The sequence below is a fragment of the Rana temporaria genome, chromosome 4, assembly GCF_905171775.1.
Source record: "Rana temporaria chromosome 4, aRanTem1.1, whole genome shotgun sequence".
Classification (NCBI taxonomy): Eukaryota; Metazoa; Chordata; class Amphibia; order Anura; family Ranidae; genus Rana; species Rana temporaria.
The window spans coordinates 65794216-65814499 of record NC_053492.1 but is presented as its reverse complement, the minus strand read 5'-3'; the positions used below and the strand labels follow the sequence as shown (position 1 = coordinate 65814499).

The 20284-nt window shown below is 46.7% G+C and overlaps 1 protein-coding gene across 1 annotated transcript in view; it reads left to right on the top strand.

The window, feature by feature from the left end:
* MFSD2B (major facilitator superfamily domain containing 2B) overlaps nucleotides 1–20284 on the top strand; it is a 93816-nt gene that overhangs the window by 41797 nt on the left and 31735 nt on the right. Inside the window, exons 4-8 of the mRNA XM_040348520.1 lie at nucleotides 5940–6063; nucleotides 8519–8597; nucleotides 16108–16295; nucleotides 19868–19958; nucleotides 20061–20182. Of these exons, the coding sequence (XP_040204454.1) occupies nucleotides 5940–6063; nucleotides 8519–8597; nucleotides 16108–16295; nucleotides 19868–19958; nucleotides 20061–20182 (604 nt within the window). The remainder of the gene's footprint in view (nucleotides 1–5939; nucleotides 6064–8518; nucleotides 8598–16107; nucleotides 16296–19867; nucleotides 19959–20060; nucleotides 20183–20284) is intronic.

Sequence of the window (20284 nt, the reverse complement as noted above, 5' to 3'; positions counted from 1 at the left end):
TTAGTCATGAGGAGGGATGAGCTCCCAGTTTTCTTGTTTGGTGAACTGCCAAACTAAATGAGAGTTTGGCCAAGCCGAATCTCCGGCTGCAGTGGGTAGTGAAACATTTAGCAGTGGTATTACTACCACTGCTAAGCATGACAGCTTCCTGCCCAGGCTGTTTGTTCGGATTTTGGTGGCCACTCATGTTCATACAACTAGTGACACCATCTAGAGACGCAAATCCTTGTCAATCGTGATGTTGTAAAATTATCTTCGGAAAAACCAACAGTTCCAGAAATGTCTCTCTCCTGACTCCCCCATGGCACTCACTGGTTGCTGTTGCTGACCTCCTTGTCACTGCTGTCTATTGTAATGACATGGAGGACAACAGCAGAAACCAGTAAGGCCGCGTACACACGGTCGTTCCAAACCGATGAGAATGGTCCGGCGGGCCATTTCCATCGGTTCACCGCTGAAGTGGCCTGATGGTCTGATGTGCATACACACCATCAGTCCAAAAAACGATCGGGTCAGAACGCAGTGACGTAAAACACACGACGTGCTGAAAAAACGAAGTTCAATGCTTCCAAGCATGCGTCGACTTGATTCTGAGCATGCGTGGATTTTGAACCGATGCTTTCTGTACTAACCATCGGTTTGGACCGATCGGGCAGCGGTCCATCAGTTCGATTTTAAAGCATGTTTTAAAATTTTGGACCGAAGGACAACGGACCGATGGGCCTTACACACGGTCGGTTTGGACCGATGAAACTGAACCTCGGTCCATTCTCATCGGTTTTGTCCGACCGTGTGTACGCGGCCTGAGAGATGTGAAGGACCAAGGAGATCAACACAGTTGGAAGTGTCGGTTTTCCCAACAATTTTCAGAGTGCGAATTCGCAGAATTGGAGCGGTGTCAGAGCTGCAGACAGTGGGAAAGCTGGGTATCTTCTTTTACAGGTATATGTTTGCTAAGCAACTTTTGTATAGCGACAGGGTTACAACATCCCCTCCATCCTGATCAGCTTTTCAGAAACCAAAAGGTGATATTTCTAAGGTTGGAAACTCTGAACCCTGTTCCAACTCAGATATTATATGCACAGACATGCAAGCTCCATCCATCTCAGCTTGGTACGGGTGCACTTTGACGTCTTCACCTTGATTGGCAGAAAATCTGGTCCCAGCATTGCTTTAAATATGCTCAGTAAATATACACTGTACTTTCCATTTAATCTGAGTCCTATGTAATTACCACTAACCACTGTACTCCTAGTACAGTGGTTAGCATGCAGGGCTGGCAATGCTGTTCCCCGTAGCCTCGTAGGTTCGGATCCACATGGGAGGCCCCTTCCAGACAGCTTGCTTGCATGGCTAGGTTGAGGGAAAGAGAAACTTGGAAAAATAAAAATAAAAATAAAAATAAGCTTTACCCTCTGTTTTGTTCATTTTCCACTCCCCTAATATATGGTTTGCTGGGTTATGCTCACTAAGCATACTCAAACACCCAGTGAATCAAGAAGCATCCTGTAATGGTCCACCGCTTCCCTGTGCTCACCCAGTCATGCACTGTTGGGAAGGGGTATCTTATCCTGGGTTTTGCAGCCTGCCCCTGATGACATGCATGCTGACCACTGATGATGTGCATGCCAGCCCCTGATGACGTGCATGCCAGCCCCTGATGATGTGCATGCCAGCCCCTGATGGCGTGCAGGCCTGTCATCACTAATCAGTAGACTACAAAAAACAAAAAGAGACAGCTGGCTTTATGCAGCAGTGCGTGCCCATTAGATTGCTCACCCAAAGCCTCCTGGGATGGGTGACATGAGCATCTCAGGAGGCCAAAGAAGCCTGGGGGGCTACATCATTCTTACCTAGGCAGAAATCTGGAAGAGGGTAGAAAAAAGGTATTTATAGAAAAAAACTAAAAACTTTTTTGCTATTTTTTTTTTAAAGGAGAGGGGAAAAGTAGTTGTGGGGAGTGAATGTCCACTTTAGTTGAACCCAAGCTAATTAGTCAGCAAGGCTTTCATGTAGCTTCTGGGAGGTACTGCAGCCCTGGTAAACAATGCCCTTTCTGGGAAAAACAGAACAAGGTGCTAGGGTCCAGGAATGGACTGGCCATTGGGACTACAGGGAGTTTCCCGGTGGGCCGATGGCTCAGTGGGCCGGCTTCAGTGACATTGGACTGCCGCCCCCCTCCGCTCCTCTGTCTCTCCCTTCCCACAGCGCTCACCTCCTCTCCCTCACCGCAGCGCTCACCTGGGGGGAGCAAAGAAGCAGGGGGAGGACCAGAGGAGCAGGGGGGGTGACAGAGGAGCATGGGGGGGGGGCACAATCAGCTGACTCAACAGCTATGGCCTGGGAGTTTCTCACTTCTGCCTAATCTTGTCCCATAAGGGGGGGCACCGAACTGATTCCTTGCCCCGGGTGAAATAATGCCTAGCTTCCCCACTGGTACTGCCTATAAGAGTACCAGTACCAGCCGTTCTACTCTAATAAAGTAGAACGGCTAGTGGCTAGTGAAGGGGGAGAGGGGGCTTGGGTGGCCGGGGGGGGGGGGGGGGGGTGCAGGAGTTGTCCGGCCACCTTGGGAGAGACCTGTCAAAGTGGGCCAGTCTGGATGAAGTCCAGGGCCAAATTTTTGTCCCAGTCCAGCCCTGCTAGGGTCCACTCATAGGTGGGCACAGCCTACTGAATTAGGGTGTGCACCCTAAATCTCAAACACACGTGTTTGTGTGGGTCTACATATATATGACCCCAGCACATTGATCTCCCTGCCAGCACAGTGAAAGAGAAAAGCATCTCTTACGGCAGAGCCAGTAAGAGGAGGATCTTTCCCATCTTCCTGCTGGCACATAGAGTGATGATGCTAATGTGCATGGGGTGATTAGGGTGTGCCCAGGCACACCTGGCACACCCTGTGCGCACGCCTATGGGTCCACTTGACTTGATCAAAATCTAGGTCCTTTCAATAGATAAGGATGTGTTCTGCCAAGTGTAAACTGAACATTTCCATTTCTGACAGTTGAACTATGCAGTCCCAAAAGAAACAGTCGTGTGCAGAATGTCGTAGTTCATCACTTTACTTAATTGGTTTATTGGATGCTAGGCTTTGCACATTACTCTATTCTTAGTGGATACGTCTTATGTAACTTCCTTGCCGGCAGCTGGAGAGGTTAGAGCACTGAGCTTAGGCAGACACTGCTAGAACGGGCTGTTTTCATTATCGCTGCACATTCAGGTCATGTAAACACCCTCCTCCCTGCACAGCCCATTATGCCACAGAGCATCACAGAACCTCACTCAAAGGTTCCTCATTGTTCCACCGAACTGTTGACCTGCATTGTCCCTTTGTCCTTTGGAGGGGATTCTTTTTGGAGTTCATTCTTTGCAAAATAATCAGGATTTTTTTTTTTGAATTTGTAATATTGTCACTCATTTGTTACTAAAAGCTCATAACTTTTCTTAGTTTTTGGTAGTGCGAGGAAGGGTTAAATTCACCTCTTGACTGCTTTACTACCTCGGGTCAGGAAGTTAAAGGTGAGCTCCAGGCTGACTGATATAAAAGACATACATTAATGTTCTCTGTATTCATTAAAGAACACACAAAAATGTAATATATTGCAGCCTACCAATTCTTAGATGGTGGTTGCATACATTTTTTTTTTGCCTGGTGATCTGGCCAGTAACTCTGGTACTTTTTTAATGTCCTTTAACAACCCAAGCTGTCCAGCAGAAATGTCAGTTAGAGGGTAAATGATAAATAACTCATAAAACATGCCCATATTTTTGAGGATAAAAACAGTAAAAAATAAATAAATAGCAATTAGCAAATAGCTAAAAAAACACTTCACCTGGAAGCAGTGCCATCTAGTGGTTAGTTTTAAAATTACAAATGAATATTAAAGCGGAGGTTCACCCATGGAGAACACATTTTCCCCTTAGATTCCTGCTCGTTTTGTCTAGGGGAATCGGCTATTTGTTTTAAAATATGAGCTGTACTTACCCGTTTACGAGATGCATCCTCTCCGTCGCTTCCGGGTATGGGCTGCGGGACTGGGCGTTCCTTCTTGATTGACAGTCTTCCGAGAGGCTTCCGACGGTCGCATTCATCGCGTCACTAGTAGCCGAAAGAAGCCGAACGTCGGTGAGCAGGCGCAGTATAGAGCCGCACCGACGTTCGGCTTCTTTCGGCTACTAGTGACGCGATAGATGCGACCGTCGGAAGCCTCTCGGAAGACTGTCAATCAAGAAGGAACGCCCGCTCCCGAAGACCCATACCCGGAAGCGACGGAGAAGATGCATCTCGAAAACGGGTAAGTACGGATCATATTTTAAAACAAATAGCCGATTCCCCTAGACAAAACGAGCATCCAGCTATGGGGAAAAGAGAAAAAAAAAACGCAAATGGGTGAACTCCCGCTTTAAACTCGTAAAAAGCACACAAACAAAAAGTACATGTAGCGCTCACCCCCGAAGGAGCCGCTGTTTAGTTTGGGATCGGCCTATTTAAGTTACCTTCTTGACTTGGTCTAGGGGTAATAGCTGTGAGTGTGAATAAGGAGCAAGTGTCCAGACGTCAATTGAGTTTTCAATGCTTTATTCCAAGGCCTAACATGGCCAACATCAACATGACACACAGGAGAGAAAAGTTGATGAGCGTAGAGAAACTTTAGTATCAGGCCCTGGATATGAAAGAGAGCAAGCCTGCTCTCAGCAATAATGTAACACAATTCGTCGCCACCATAATCAGGGTGGGTAAAGTGCCCCCGGACAGGCATCTATCGCAGGCCTGGCAGCCATAGCGCCACTTAAGAATCACTGGGAGGAACAGGCCTCTGCCACAGGCTCGACAACTTGAGATTTGTGAAATTAGATTGAGTGAATCCTCCCAGTCAGTTCAGATAGTGTCACCCACTGACAGCTTAAGAATACCTGTCATACAGTGCGGTGACCGGATCCCCGATGGTTCGTCTAGGCCTCCTGGACAACCTCTGGTTCTAGGTTCTCCCGAGCCAATCCCCCATCGCACAGCTCCCGGCTTAGGATCCTCTCAGTAGAAGGCAGGGACCCAGCCAGTCGCTGGGGCCCCTCTCTTGGTTGGGATGAGGCTCCGCATGGTGCATGACCCCAGTAAAGTAGGCCACGGTGGCGGGGCCCATGGATGCGCGCACCCTGAAGGTGGGTACCGCACCTGGAACTTGGGCCCCGCACAGAACAGAGCGGCCAAAAGGCGGTTGCCCAGATATATCCCCCCTCCCAGCATGCCCAACGAGGGAAGAACTCCTCTGATTGGCTGCTGAGAGAAGGTGGGTCTGTCAGAACCCCTCTAGCGCCAGGTGCCGCCCGGGGGTGATAACGCACCCCCGGAGCGCAGACTGACCCACAGGACAAATTCTGAAAATTGGCAACAGCCTAAATTTTCATAAACCGTGAATGGGAGTAAACTAATCCTCCCATTCCAACTTACTCTAGCATAGCGCCCATACTGAAAAGTAAGGGGGTGCTACATACAAAATAAAGAAATATAAAGAAATGCTAAATGAGGACTTAAACTGTGTTATTTAATTTACCCAATCCTGTGGGAGGGTCAAATTGTTATGGTAAGAGGCAGTGTGAACGGGTGAAGGCGCTGGGACTTTCTCTTCCACACATCATTCCCGGAGCATTTTCAAGTTAATATTTACAAGGACTCTCTTGGTGGACTTTTCCTTCCTTTCTTTATTTGTATTATAATTTATATATATATTTTGTGTGTTGGAAAGCATTATATATGAATGCTTTTGCATTTGTGAAAAAGATCTTTTTAGAGCTGTACCATGTATGTTATTTTTGGATTTAATACTTGCTTGGGGGTTCAGCTTTAAAATCCTTGCAGTGTACATAGTTTACTTGAAAGGGATTGTTTATTTCTGGATTTGCTGGAGATCTAATAATCTCGGATGTCTATGTTTCAGGATGCTGGGGAGTATGCCGTTCCTGGTCGTGTCCTATTTCTTCTTGTGGTTTGTCCCATCATTTGTGACCGGAAGAGTCCTGTGGTATTTAATCTTGTTTTGCTCATTTCAGGCCCTCAGCACGGTGAGTGACATCATAGTGACGGCTTATCTGGTCATATACTTAGATCAGTCTATTCAGCTTTCTCTACATTAACAAGTCTGGTCATCTGTGTTTTTGGAGTATGCAGCTTGGCTGTAGGTTTAAAATTCAACTACTGTATAGGCAAAACCTTTATTTTCATTTTGGAGAGAGTAAATGAGCGTTATAACCCCTGTAAGGTTTATTTTTGCCATATTTATCTTTTGTGGAGATTTCCCCTTCACTTCCTATCCAAAAGCTAAAACAGGAAGTGACAGGAAATGCCTGTAAAGTAAACTTCCTCTGCTGACATTTAACTATAGGTAAGCCTATAATAAGGCTTACCTATAGGAAGTGTAAATATCTCCTAAACGTGTACTGTTTAGAAGATATTTACATGGCTGACCTGATTTTACTGGCCCCTTAAGCTACATAGGCAGCCAGATGGGGTTGTATACTTGCCGTGGCTGCAATACTTTGCAGTGGCAAGAAGTATACCCCCTGTATTAAACTGCCCCCTGAACAGTGGCGGTTGGTGCTCAATATTTTGGACGGGGAGATGCAAACTAACACCACCCCCCACCCCAACCACACCCCCTGCAAGAGACAGACTGGAAGACGGTGATCCCCAACACCCCTGTGGAAGACGGACGGGAAAGTGTTGATCGACAACAACCACCCCACGCAGGAGATGGACGGGAAGGCGGCAATCAGAGTCCTCACCTGATGAGCCAGGCCAAACTCAATCTCACTGCCTTCCTTCACTGACATCGACAGAGGGACCGCCGATCACACTGGGATCGCAACCACTTTCCTGTCCCAGTTACTGAATTGAGACTTCTAGGAGATGAAGAATGAGCTGCAGAGGCAGGTCGTGGAGAACCCCCTCTTCCAGTATGGAGAGGGCTAGGACTGCAATGCTTCTCCTCCAGGCTGAACAGGAAGTGGGTCCTGAGACTTCCTGGCCAATCGGGTCTCAGGACCCCCTTCCTAATTGGCCGGGAGGAGAATCAGGAAGACAGCAGCGAATATAAATTTGCTATTGTCACACAATTGGGTGGGCGAAGAGCCCTAAGCCCACCCTTTTTTTAAGTCAATTATAGCCTCAGACTCTAATCACGTGCTTAAAAACATTGGAATCCATGCGTCTGGCACCCTGCATTTAGATTAGGGGCCGGTTGCATGGTTTAGGGGGCGTTTGGCACCCTCATAGATGGGCTGCCGCTGCCTCTGAACGTGACCCATTCAACTGAATGAGGCCACGATGCAACCGATCTGCAACCATGCAGTGGTGCAGACTTTTAGATGTTAAACAGGCAGTAAAGAGGTAACAAATAGCCTCCTCACTGCCTGTCAATTGCCTGCTGAAATGCGATTTACTGCAGCTCGCTCTTGAGAGCGAGAGATCAATGTCTAAATGAGCCCTTCAATCTGTAACTACCACAGTTCTTTAGGGACAGCATCAACAACATTTATATTTTGGTGTGTTTGCCTTAGAAGGTGAAATGGTCATGTTTTTTTTTTTTTGGTGCAGCCATCAAACTGTGGTGCCACTGGTTAATTTGTAGCCAAACCAACCCCCTTACCTGATGGCTGTAGCCCTAATTTTTAGGGAAAACAGCTTTCTGTGACTTAGGTCTCGTACACACGACCGAGTTTCTCGGCAAAAACCAGCAAGAAACTTGCTGGGAGATATTTTTTTGCCGAGGAAACCGGTCGTGTGTACATTTTCGTCAAGGAAACTGCCGAGAAACTCAACGAGCCAAAAAGAGAGCATGTTCTCTATTTCCTTGACGGGAATGGAGAAAATTGGCTTGTCGAGTTTCTCAACAGCCTAACAAGGAACTCGACGAGGAAAACGATGTGTTTCGCCCGTCGAGTTCCTCGGTCGTGTGTACGAGGCTTCACACTTAGGCCTGTTAGTGCTGCTGTCAACCTGGTGTCAATCAGTGGTGCCAATAGCCTAATAAAATTACCCGAGGGCTGTAGTTCTGTTTTTTTTTATTTTTTATAATTAATTAATGAATAATTATTATTTTTCTTTTTAAGTCACTTCCTTGGGGCTTCTAATTTTGCATTTAGGCCTGTTGGTGGTTCAAGCAACTGTCTGCCAAAACCCCACCAAAAAAACACATTTTGGGGCTGACATTTTTCCCATTTAAAAAAGGACTAGTAGTGCTTGATGAAAACACGTGTCACTACTAAATCTAAAAGAAAAAAATACTTTTTTAGCTGGAAAGCCAAACAAATAAATGTCATTTTAGGTGCTAAGCTACTGCTATCTGTAGGGAAGCTTACTGGCAGCCAAAGGTGCACATGGCATTGTGGGTCAGTACCAAATTTCACAATCACCAATGTGATCAAACTTTAATTCTGGATTAGGGTTGGATCCTGATTAGAATCTTAATACAATTTACTTTCTACTGTATCTAATCATTTCTTTTTTTGTTTCCTTTAGATATACCATGTCCCGTACACCACCCTGACCATGTTTCTTAGTGCAAAGCAATCAGAGAGAGATTCAGCCACTGCATACAGTAAGTACAGGTTGTACTGGGTCTTCTGTAGATTATAAAATTGTCTAAAACATGTACTCTGTTTTGACCACAGCAACCAAAATTTTTTTTTACTTTCATGTAAATACTTGTGCTGACACTGAACACACTGAGGTAAGGTGCAACTGACCTCTGAGGCCTCGTACACACGACGGGAGATGTCCGATGAAAACGGTCCGCGTACCGTTTTCATCGGACATGTCCGCTGCCGGATTTTGGTCTGATGGCTGTACACACCATCAGACCAGATTTCCCGCGGACAGCGAACGCGGTGACGTGGCCGCGCCGTCGCCGCGACGATGACGCGGCGACGTGCACGACCCTGGAAGGTCAATGCTTCCACGCATGCGTCTAATCACTTTGACGCATGCGAGGGCTTTCGGCCGAGCGGACATGTCCGGTGAGTCGTACAGACGACCGAACATGTCCGACGGACAGGCTTCCAGCGGACATGTTTCTTAGCATGCTAAGAAACATTTGTCCGCTGGAAACCTGTCCGATCCGCTGGAAAATTGTCCGGTCGGCCGTACACACGACCGAACATGTCCGCGGAAACTGGTCCGACGGATCAGTTTCAGCAGACATGTTCAGTCGTGTGTACGAGGCCTGAGACTGGCTTGATTATATTGTGCAGTAATTTGTGGTAAAACACACATTTTACTATGAATTACCATAATGCACAGCCCTATGTGACATGTGTTGCTTTGCAGTGCAATCTGTTTAGAGTGGCACCCGGACACACAAGTACACAAGGTGACAACAAACATGCAGTGCAGAGCCCAACAGCCCACATGCTGTATTTTGCGGTGCACTGGGTCGAAAAAAAGGAGTGTATCACTTACTCCTATAGGAGCCACTGGATTTCTGGGTCTTTCCCCCACACCGGGAAAGGGGCATTTGAAGGGGACAGCATGGTAGCCTCTTGCCTACTGGCAATGGTCCCTGGCATTTGAGGGGGCTCTATTCTTTGGGAGGTGTGTGCCTGGGGGTCCTTTGGAGTAGTTTTACTTTGGACTCAAGTCCATGTCTCCCCGAAACACACAGACTCTGAGAACTGTAGGACCCTGATACAGATGTGTTTTTTGGGGTATAGAATCAACAGCCCAAACCAGCATTTACTGCTTCAACCTCCCTACTAGACACAGAGACTAAAAGCAGAAGATTATAATTGTCTCAAAACAACCTCTCCTGCTGCTACAGTATGTTTATTAAAGTTATTGTAAAGTCAAATGAAAAAAAAAAAAAAAATAACAAACATTTTATACTTACCCTCTGTGCAGTTGGTTTGCACAGAGCAGCCTGGATCCTCCTCTTTTCGGGTCCCTCTTTGCTGCTCCTGGCCCTTCCCTCCTATTGAGTGTCCCCTCAGCCATCAGCTCTCTATGGGGATCCCGAGTCGAGTCAAAGCAGAGTGTATCTATTTAGACACGGAGCCCTGACCTGGCCACGCCCCCTCTCTCCCACGATTGGCTGACTGACTTTAGTTGACAGCCACGGGAGCCAATGGCACCGCTGTTGTGTCTCATCAAATCAGGAGGAGTGTCCTGGATGGCTTAGACATTCGTGGACATCGCTGGAGAGAGATGGGGCTCAGGTAAGTTATTGAGGAGTGCTGGGGAGGCTGCTAAACACAGAACGCTTTTTATCTTAATGCATAGAATGCATTAAAGGGGTTGTAAAGGTACAATTTTTGTTTCCTAAATAGCTTCCTTTACCTTAGTGCAGTCCTCCTTCACTTACCTCATCCTTCCATTTTGCTTTTAAATGTCCTTATTTCTTCTGAGAAATCCTCACTTCCTGTTCTTCTGTCTGTAACTCCACACAGTAATGTGAGGCTTTCTCCCTGGTGTGGAGTGTCATGCTCGCCCCCTCCCTTGGACTACATGAGAGTTAGGGCACTCTCTACGTTGCAGATAGAGAAAGATGCTGTGTGTTAGAGGGCGTCCTGACTCTCCTGTAGCCCAAGGGCGGGGTGAGCACGACACTCCACACCAGGAGAAAGCCTCGCATTACTGTGTGGCGTTACAGACAGAAAAATGGGACGTGAAGAAATAAGGACATTTAAAAGCAAAATTGAAGGATGAGGTAAGTGAAGGAGGACTGCACTAAGGTAAAGGTTAGGAAAAAAAATTGTACCTTTACAACCCCTTTAAGGTGTTATGTATTTACTGTTAAGTGTCTTTCTCCCATTGTGTCATTTCTCCACTGTGTGCCTCTGTGGTGTGAATTTCCATTGTTAATTGAGTAACCTATTGTTTCTGTCTGTTTGCTAATCCTCCTTGAGATGTGATTATTCTTGTGTCAATATTACCTCATTACCTAAAAATTGAGGGATATTTACCCCAATCTGTAATATTTTTCTTATTATTCATGTCGTGACTCCTATTCTTTTGGTTTGTACTTTAGCCTCTTGTCTGTGTACGATGTTTGGGGTAAAGGGCTGGTATTAGCTATCGATCTGCTAGAAGGGTTTGGAGGTTAGGAGGCAAAGTTTGGCAGAGACACCCAGGCTGTCACACTCAATAAAAAGCCTAGGTTTTTTGTTTATTTGTTTATTTAGGGGATAACCTGTATAGGGATGAGGGATGCATGGTATACCCAGAATTGGGAGTGATGGTGCAGCTAAACTTGCAACATGAAAGTTCCAAAACTAAAGATGCAGATGTTGCTCCTTGTAGGAATACCAAATACCTGGCTACTGCTGTCCCAAGCTAAAAAAATTGGGCTGCTTGCTGCTTTGAGCTGGCACTAAGCTGTCCCCTTGACCTGGACTTGTTAAGTATTGCAGCTTTACTATCCTCTCTATACAGGCTTGGGGTAGGTAGAAGTGGAAGTTACTCACTGAGTCCCTTTTAAAGCGGAGCTCCACCCTAAAGTGGAACTTCCACTCATCGGATTCCTCCCCCCCTCCGGTGCCACAATTAGCACCTTTTGGGGGGAGGGGGGGCAGGATACCTGTCTTTGACAGGTATTCTTTTCCACTTCCGGGAGTCCGGCCGCGACCGTGACGTCACGGCGGGGCTCCCTCCTTCTCCTCCCCTGGCCACCGGGCTAACAGGAGAGAGGAGTGGGGCCTCGCACATGCACAGTAGAGTTCCCAGCGTGAAGCCGAATGGTGACAGCAGCACCCGACAGCTGATGGAAACAGCTGTGGTGCCGACATCGAGGGACTGCAGGACAGGTAAGTGTCCATTTATTAAAAGCCAGCAGCTGCAGTATGTGTAGCTGCTGGCCTTTATTTTATTTTTTTCCGGACCTCCGCTTTAAGTATATCCTGAAATCCAAGTGGCTGCTGTAGAGACACACTGCTGTACAGGCCTGGACTTAATTTCAGGGTGTCTTTAGCTAAGCCTAGCTAAGACTAGTAAAGGGTGTAAGGATTCCAGCTGCTCTTTCTCGCCTTCCTCCCTCTCTGTTTCTCCTGGCCTTCCTCGTGCCCAGGGGCACAGCCCCCCAGCACAGGGGTTCCCGCCAGGCAACTGGACCCATGATTCTGCTCCCATGACTGCCAGACTCGTAAGTATTTATGGGTTGGTTCCCCTACCTACTGAGCCTTGCCTCCACAGGAATTGGTGAGAACTCCATAAATATTCAGGCTGCAACATCTGTTTCTCCACCCTCTAATTTCCAGAACTACCCGCAGAGTTCTAGAAGCTAGGACGAGGTAACAGGGCCACAGCCAACGCAGCACTACACAGTCAAAAATACAAATGAACCCCTGCTCCTCTGACTACAGAGGAGCCCAACTAAATGTACCTCACCTCGCAACTAGGAGTGTGCTACGGTAGCAAGTATGGCAAGTATTTTTTTCATTCAGTTGGTCTATGTTGGCAGTTCATTTTAAATTAATGGGTTAGGTACGGTAGGAGTATAGTAAGTTATCGTAAGGTAACAAAAATGTATCTGGCAAGTGTAGAACATGGCTAAAAATCCACCACATAAGTATTTATATTCCTTAAAACGTAAAGAGGTGATAATTTTGCACATTTAGGGAAAAATAGCATAGTCTCTTACTAGCTCACATCCAACACTCAGTATACTTCCTTGCACTCCCTCACCACACCATTCCTCTGTCGGAGGGGGAAGTCAGAACTTATAAAGAGTTGTTGACCTCATCCCTTACCATGTGTGACAATGTAGAGGCCTGGGGGTTGGTCATTTGGGCCTAAGCACTGTATCTTGGGAATGCAAGTTACCCTACACGTGGACAAAATGTGAGTATAAGTGGGTCTGAATGGGGGCTTGCAAGAAACAATAACTGTTTAGGGCAATGTGGCACAGTCTCCTCAAAGTAGAACTCCAGCCTAAATACAAAAAAAGGGCAGTATAGAAAAGGAAAGGCAAACAATAAAGAGCAATAAATTAAAAAGAAGCAAGCTCCGAACCTGATGAGGGAACTGACCGCATACAGGGAGGTCTCCAATTTTAAAGTAAACCTCACGAAATCCGAAATACTGCCGATCACTGTTCCACAGACTTTGATGTCTACCCTGAGGGATTCCTTTCCTTTTAAATGGGCCACCTCCTCTATAAAGTACCTCGGGATACAACTCACCAATCATCACGATTCTCTATACAAATCTAATTATATTCCCCTCCTCAGCTCCATCACCAGGGACCTTCAGACGTGGGACAGGGCTATTTTCACGTGGGTGGGGCGGACGAACATCCTAAAAATGGTAGTACTGCCTCGGGTTTTATTCTTTCTGCAAATGGTGCCTATTCGCATGCCGAAACGTTTTTTCATAGACCTCCGCAGTCTTTTTACTAAATTTGTGTGGGGGGGCAAGAAATCCAGACTACGGGCTAAGACCAGAGGGGGCCTGGGCATACCGAACATCCCACAATATTACCAAGCGATCGCATTGCAACGGATTTTGGACTGGAAATTCCACACGTCCCTTAAGCTCTGGGTCCCCCTTGAGAAAACTATGGCCGGGCGAGACCTGTCTTATGCGCCGTGGGTGCCAGCTGAGGAGAGGGGGCTTTCGGAGTGGGTGTCCCCCTTGACGACTCACTCCTTGAGTTTCTGGGATAGGCTGAACACCAGAATGGGCTTGGCGCCCAGAACGTCTCCCTTGGCGCTGATATGTCGGTTCCCGTGGTTCGCACCTGGAGAGCTAAGGGCTTCCCTTGGCACATGGGTAGGCAACGGACTTTGTAGTTTGGCAAAATTTGCGGAGGGGGGTGCTTTGCTATCACTAGACGCCCTGCGAGAGAGGTTTGGCAGCTTCCCCTTTGATTTTTGGAGACACCGCCAACTTGAGACCTTCATGACTAAAAGCCACAAGACAGCACAGATTAGGTCTACTCTGACAGAATTCGAGAGCATGTGGGCTGCGGCGGAACACCTGCCCCACACGATCTCAGCATTATATGGGATGCTGGGGGATGCATCGCCTTCCCCCACTCCCCACTTTATAAGGGAATGGGAAAGGGACTTACACATAGAGTTTACTAGGGAACAGCTTCATCACTTATACCATTTAACGCACTCAAGCTCTGTGGACTCTAGAACCCAGGAAAACAATTGTAAGCTATTAACAAGGTGGTACAGAGTACCCACTACGCTAGCAAAGATTTTCCCTACAGCTTCTGAGGTGTGTTGGAGGGGATGTGGACAGAAAGGCACGTTCCTACACATTTGGTGGGAGTGCCCGGTGCTCCGGCCGTTCTGGGATATGGTCAGTAAGCATATCTCTGAGGGCCTGGGGTTGGATATCCCGGCTCGGCCTCAGCATTTTCTGCTCCACGCTCCTACCATTCCACTGTCCCGTTATAAGAAAAGTGCTCTCCCCCACCTCCTCAATGCAGCCAAACGTCTCATCCCAATTCGTTGGAAAAGCTTGCATATCCCTAGCGAACAGGACTGGTTGGGGAAGGTGGGGGAGATCATGGAGGCAGAGAGCTGGCTCGCGGAATGCAGGGATACCCGGGAACGCTTCAACACTGTTTGGGGGGATTGGAAGGCACACCTCCACGATTCTGCCCCGTTATCGTCCAGTTTAGAGGAGGCTCTGCTTACTTTGGCAGTTCCCTCCTTTGGGAGACTCGTCCAGGAGCATCGCCAAGGCCTAACCAGGAGACCTCCTGATTTCTGTAATACCCCTTTTGTACCATCGGTGGGGGCTGATTCTTCCGCTACCTTCCCTTCTGTTTCTTGCTTTCTCGCTTCTCCTTCTTTTTCTACCTCTCTTGTTTCTCTTCTCTCTCTGTGTTAGTCCACTGTCTTTTCTTTTAATTTAATTAAATTTTTATTAATTTACTATTTTATTTCGTTTTTGCCTTTTATTGCAGACTATGGTTAATGTTAGGCAGGCATGTGGTGCTCAGATGCCCAGCCTTGCCTCGGGCGCTCAGGATGTTCTTGGAATGTTCCCCTTTTTTTTTTCCCTGTCTTATTATTATGTACGTTTATTAGGCGTCCCATGGCGCCCCTAGCTGTTCCAAGAATTGTTTCACTGTTACCCTGGGAGTGTAATTAGCTTTGATGGGGGTAGGGGTTCGGGACTATCCCGCTCCCCACTTGTTGGGGGGGACGCCTGGTCAACTGGACCGAACGTCCGGGGTGGGCGGATGACCTCGGCTCCCTTACTTTTCCAGAGCCACATCCCAGATGCAATGCCCGACTGTGTTCGGATTATGTTAAAGCGGGTCTCCACCCTAAAGTGGAGTCCCGCTGATTGGAACCCTCCCCCCTCCGGTGTCACATTTGACACCTTTCAGGGGGGAGGGGGGTGCAGATACCTGTCTAAAGACAGGTATTTGCACCCACTTCCGGCCCGGCATTCACGGGCAAAAGACGGGCATTCCGTCACATCCCGTCGCCCCCCCCGTTGTGTGCTGGGAACACTCGGCTCCCAGCACACAGCGGGAGCCAATCGGCGGGCGCGGCGCGACTCGCGCATGCGCCGTAGGGAACCGGGCAGTGAAGCCGCAGCGCTTCACTTCCTGGTTCCCTCAGCGTGGATGGAGGGGGGAGCAGCAGGGTGACGAGCGATCGCTCGTGCTCTGCTGCGGACGGCGCTGGACTCCAGGACAGGTAAGTGTCCTAATATTAAAAGTCAGCAGCTGCAGTATTTGTAGCTGCTGGCTTTTAATATTTTTTTGGGGTGGAACATCCGCTTTAAGTAATGTTGTTCCACTGTCAATGTATCTTGTATTTGTTTTGACTTTCCTTTAAAATAAAATACTAATTATATAAAAAAAAAAGAAGCAAGCTGAAACTGGGATGAAAAAAAAAAATATAAAGAAGTAGTTCTCTGCTAAGCTTAGCTGGCCATTCTTCATGTTACGGTTTACAATGCAGACTAGAAAAGGGTGTTGGTGTATATTATCTCCCAGCTCATGGGGGTCCTCAATCAAATGCTCAGATAAGTAGCTTGTAAAAGGTTATTTCATAGAGCTATTATTCATAATTTATTCTTATGACAAATCATTTATTTCCCTGAAAACCATGGATGATGTGGTCCGATAATGTTTTGCCTTGTAGGGATGACGATGGAGGTACTTGGAACTCTCATTGGAGCGGCTCTGCAGGGGCAGATTATTGCCAGCGCTCACACTGCCCATCACTGCCATGTAACTAATGGTACCATGAACTTCACTGTGAATGACACAGACGCTATGGAGAACATCACATTTTTCATCCCGGGGACACCAGACTACCAGCTTCATGCTGTAAGTGTAGAATAATTTGATTGATTTGTTATTTTAGTTGTGCCGTCTGTCAGAAATGTCTTACGAAACTGATCTTCAGAGCAGGCTGAGGAGAGTGACCCTCATAATTTTGAGGGTTTTCTGGTTCCATGAAACATTGCCAAGAAGAGGTATGTAAATAGGCACTGTCCAGGTGTTTAAATTCAGGGTTAGTAAGGAGTTAAATAGGAGCTACTTTTTTTATATTTTTTTTTTACAATTTCAGGTTACCTACAACTCCCATAATGCGCAGATGAAAGGACCATACTTCCTCTTATGCCGCGTACACACAGCCGGAATTTCCGATAAAAAAATGTTCGATGTGAGCTTGTTGTCAGAAAATCCGACTGTGTGTAGGCTCCATCGGACATTTGCTGTGGGAATTTCCGACATCAAATGTTTGAGAGCTGGTTCTCAATTTTTCCGACAACAGAAGTTCTTGTCGGAAATCGTCTGTATGCAATTCCGCCGCACAAAAATCCTACGCATGCTCGAAATCAATTTGACGCATGCTCAGAATCATTGAACTTAATTTTTCTCGGCTCGTCGTAGTGTTGTATGTGACCGCGTTCTTGGCGATCAGAATTTCTCACAACATTTATGTGACCGTGTGTAAGTAAGACAAGTTTGAGCCAACATTCCGTCTGAAAAAAATCCAAGGTTTTGTTGTCGGAATGTCCGATCGTGTGTACGCGGCATTACATATAAGCACGTAACAGGGTGCTATTTTACATAGGGGTGGTTGGATGCCAACAGTTTAGCGCAGTCTGCTTCCCCTGATATTCACTGTCCATTGTACAAAGCAGGGAGGGACTGTGTTCCAATGGTTGGTAGAGAGTGGTTTGGTTTCAGCTAATTCCCCACAGGGATCAGAGGAATGGAAAGTGATGGGAAATCTCTCCAATAGTGACACAAAAAAAGTTAGTGGTGAGGAGATACAACTTTATTTTTGTTGATGTCTATGTCATCCTGTTCTGGTTATACATGTTGCCCTTTATACTTGTACTGGTGTCACATGCACAGGAAGCCACAGTGAGGGTAAACGTAGGGAACAATAAGACCCACTGATTCCTCCCAGGTCTCTTTATGTACCTGTGGGTTCTGGTCAAAAAACTAGCCATGTAGTTGCATGCACTAAAATGCCCTGCCCCATAAAAATCCAGGTCTACCCTCAACTTCAGAGATTTGATTTCTAAGGCTCCATGCACACTGGCCATTTATCCTCAGTGCATGATGAGACTCTGGGGTTTAGGCCAGTGGTGTATTTAGGTTTTGTGCTGCCCTAGGCCTGACTAAACTCATGCACCCCCTAATTGAAATATGACCCACCCCTTCCTGTCAAGGCCACATCTCTTGCTGTTTAAGACCCTCCCTGAAATTTTCAAGTGGGGACACTAGTTCTGAGAGCCTGTGGGGCGGGGGGGGTTCAATGGATTCCCTTAATTTGCATAGATTTCCTCTCATTTCCCATTTGGCTATGGGGCAGGAAGTGAAGGGAAATCTCTGCAGTGGGACAGGGATGGTAAAAAATAAACTGACAGGGGCTATAACCCTCCCTTACTCTACTCAAAATGAAAAAAAAAGTGTTGCCTATAGTTCAACTTTAAGCACACATTTCGGATAATTTTTTGGAGAGAACTAAGAAGATACAACCATGCCAATGGCATACCTCCCAACTTTTTGAGATGGGAATGAGGGACACGTATCAGCAAAAGTAGGCAGGCATAGGACACACCCCTTGCCACGCCCCCATAAAGGAGAATTGTACAAAAAACAAGATTGGTTAAGCCCACAAGTGCTTTTTTTACCACTACTATTCCTTTATATTGGCTTTTAGAATTTACAAATGCAGCGATTTAGAAATCAGATAAAGGGTTTAGCACTGGAAAACACTTTTTGATTGATAAAAAGTGCATTTTATATACATCTATATAGATCAGACCAAAATGAGGGACAAATGAGGAGGAAAGAGGGACAGAGGGACATTGCTCCAAATCAGGGACAGTCCCTCAAAATCAGGGACAGTTGGGAGCTATGCCAATGGTGCAGTAGAAAACATATAGCACAGTGAGGAAGGTCTGTGGTCCAGGATGATAGGACAGTCAAAATTAGAAGCAGCGCCCCCCCCCCCCCTCACACACAGTTGCGGAATGCGGGCCACCCGCATGGGGGTGCTAGACTAATTTGCCTCTCAACTCAGTCTGCCACATAAGACTGGTGCTACACTAGCCGGTGGGGACTCTTTTCGTGCTGCCCCCCTGCAAAGTGCTGCCTTAGGCCTGGGCCTTGCTGCCCTAGGCCTAGGCCAGGATACAGCATTGGTCTAGGTCAGTGGTCTCAAAGTACCGGCCCGCGGGCCATTTGCGGCCCGCGGACCAGTTATAAATGGCCCGCAGGCAGGGCGGAAGTGGGGGGAGCAAAGAGGAAAAAAAAATGTTTTATTTTTTTGTGAGCTGGCGCCATCTGGTGGTGGCCGTTGGTATTACAAGTTAAGCATTACAAGTTAAACAGCAATTCTAATGTCATTTTACACTATTTTCACTGCCATCTTCTTCCCTCTAATTAGAACCCCCAAACATTATATATATTTTTTATACTAACACCCTAGAGAATAAAATGGCGATCGTTGCAATACTTTCTGTTACGCCGTATTTGCGCAGCGGTCTTACAAGCGCACTTTTTTGGGAAAAAATGACACTTTTTTTAATTAAAAAATAAGACAACAGTAAAGTTTTCCCCATTTTTTTTAATATTATGAAAGATAATGTTACGCAGAGTAAATTCATACCCAACATGTCACGCTTCAAAATTGCGTCCGCTTGTGGAATGCCGACAAACTTTTTTACACTTTAAAATCTTCATAGGTGACGTTTAAAAAAATCTACAGGTTGCATGTTTTAAGTTACAGAGGAGGTCTAGTGCTAGAATTATTGCTCTCGCTCTACCAATCGCGGCGATACCTCACATGTGTGGTTTGAACACCGTTTACATATGTGGGCGCTGCTCGCGTATGTGTTTGCTTCTGCGCGCAAGCTCGTCGGGACGGGGTGCGTTTTCTGGCTCCTAACTTTTTTAGCTGGCTCCTAGATTCCAAGCAAATTTGTCAAACCCTGACTTACACCAGTGCTGGTGGTAATAATGCGCTCGCTGACACCAGTGCTGGGGGTTAATAATGTGTTCGCTGACAACAGTACTGTTGTTTTTGAAGTTTGAAAGTTTGCATGCGGCCCCCCATGGCATATGAAAACTTGTCTTGTGGCCCTCAGGTAATTTGAGTTTGAGACCCCTGGTCTAGGTGCTGGTGAATGGAACAGGTGCACTGTCCAGCCCCTTGCAACTAGCCTGTAAAAAGTCTATGAGAGACTGACAGCAGATGCAGCTGGATGGGGCTGGACAGTACATCTAGCAGTACTAACTAAGGTTTAGGAAAGTATGCACCGCGGGAAGGAACCTACCATGTGGAACTTTGTTACAAGTCATACAAAGTGGCACAACAAAGACGTCCTCTTCATTCTCTGATTTCCATCCTGACGTTTTGTTATATTTATGTCTAGAGGAACGTCTACATGATTGCAGCAGGAGTCATTGGCTGTATCTATTTGTTCTGCACTGTAGTACTCTTTCTGGGGGTCAAAGAAAAACACGGTAACTATTATTTCTTTTTTATTATTTCAAATAATTCTACCCCAGCTTTTATAATGGCCACCAGTTATTTCAGGTTATAATCAGGTGATGTGTATTTTACAGATCCCTATGCATTCCAGCCTGGCATGATTATGCCTTTTTGTAGCGGTTTCAGACAGTCGATGCAGCATGGGCCGTACCTTTTCCTGACATTTTCCTTTCTGCTTATTTCAGCTGCTGTTCAGGTAATGGCTGTTTTGTGGCATCCGGGTGGGGATATAACAGGCTGAGAAAGGGCGGAGCAGTGGGCACAGTGTGATGGGGGCACCAGCACTGTAAAATCCTAT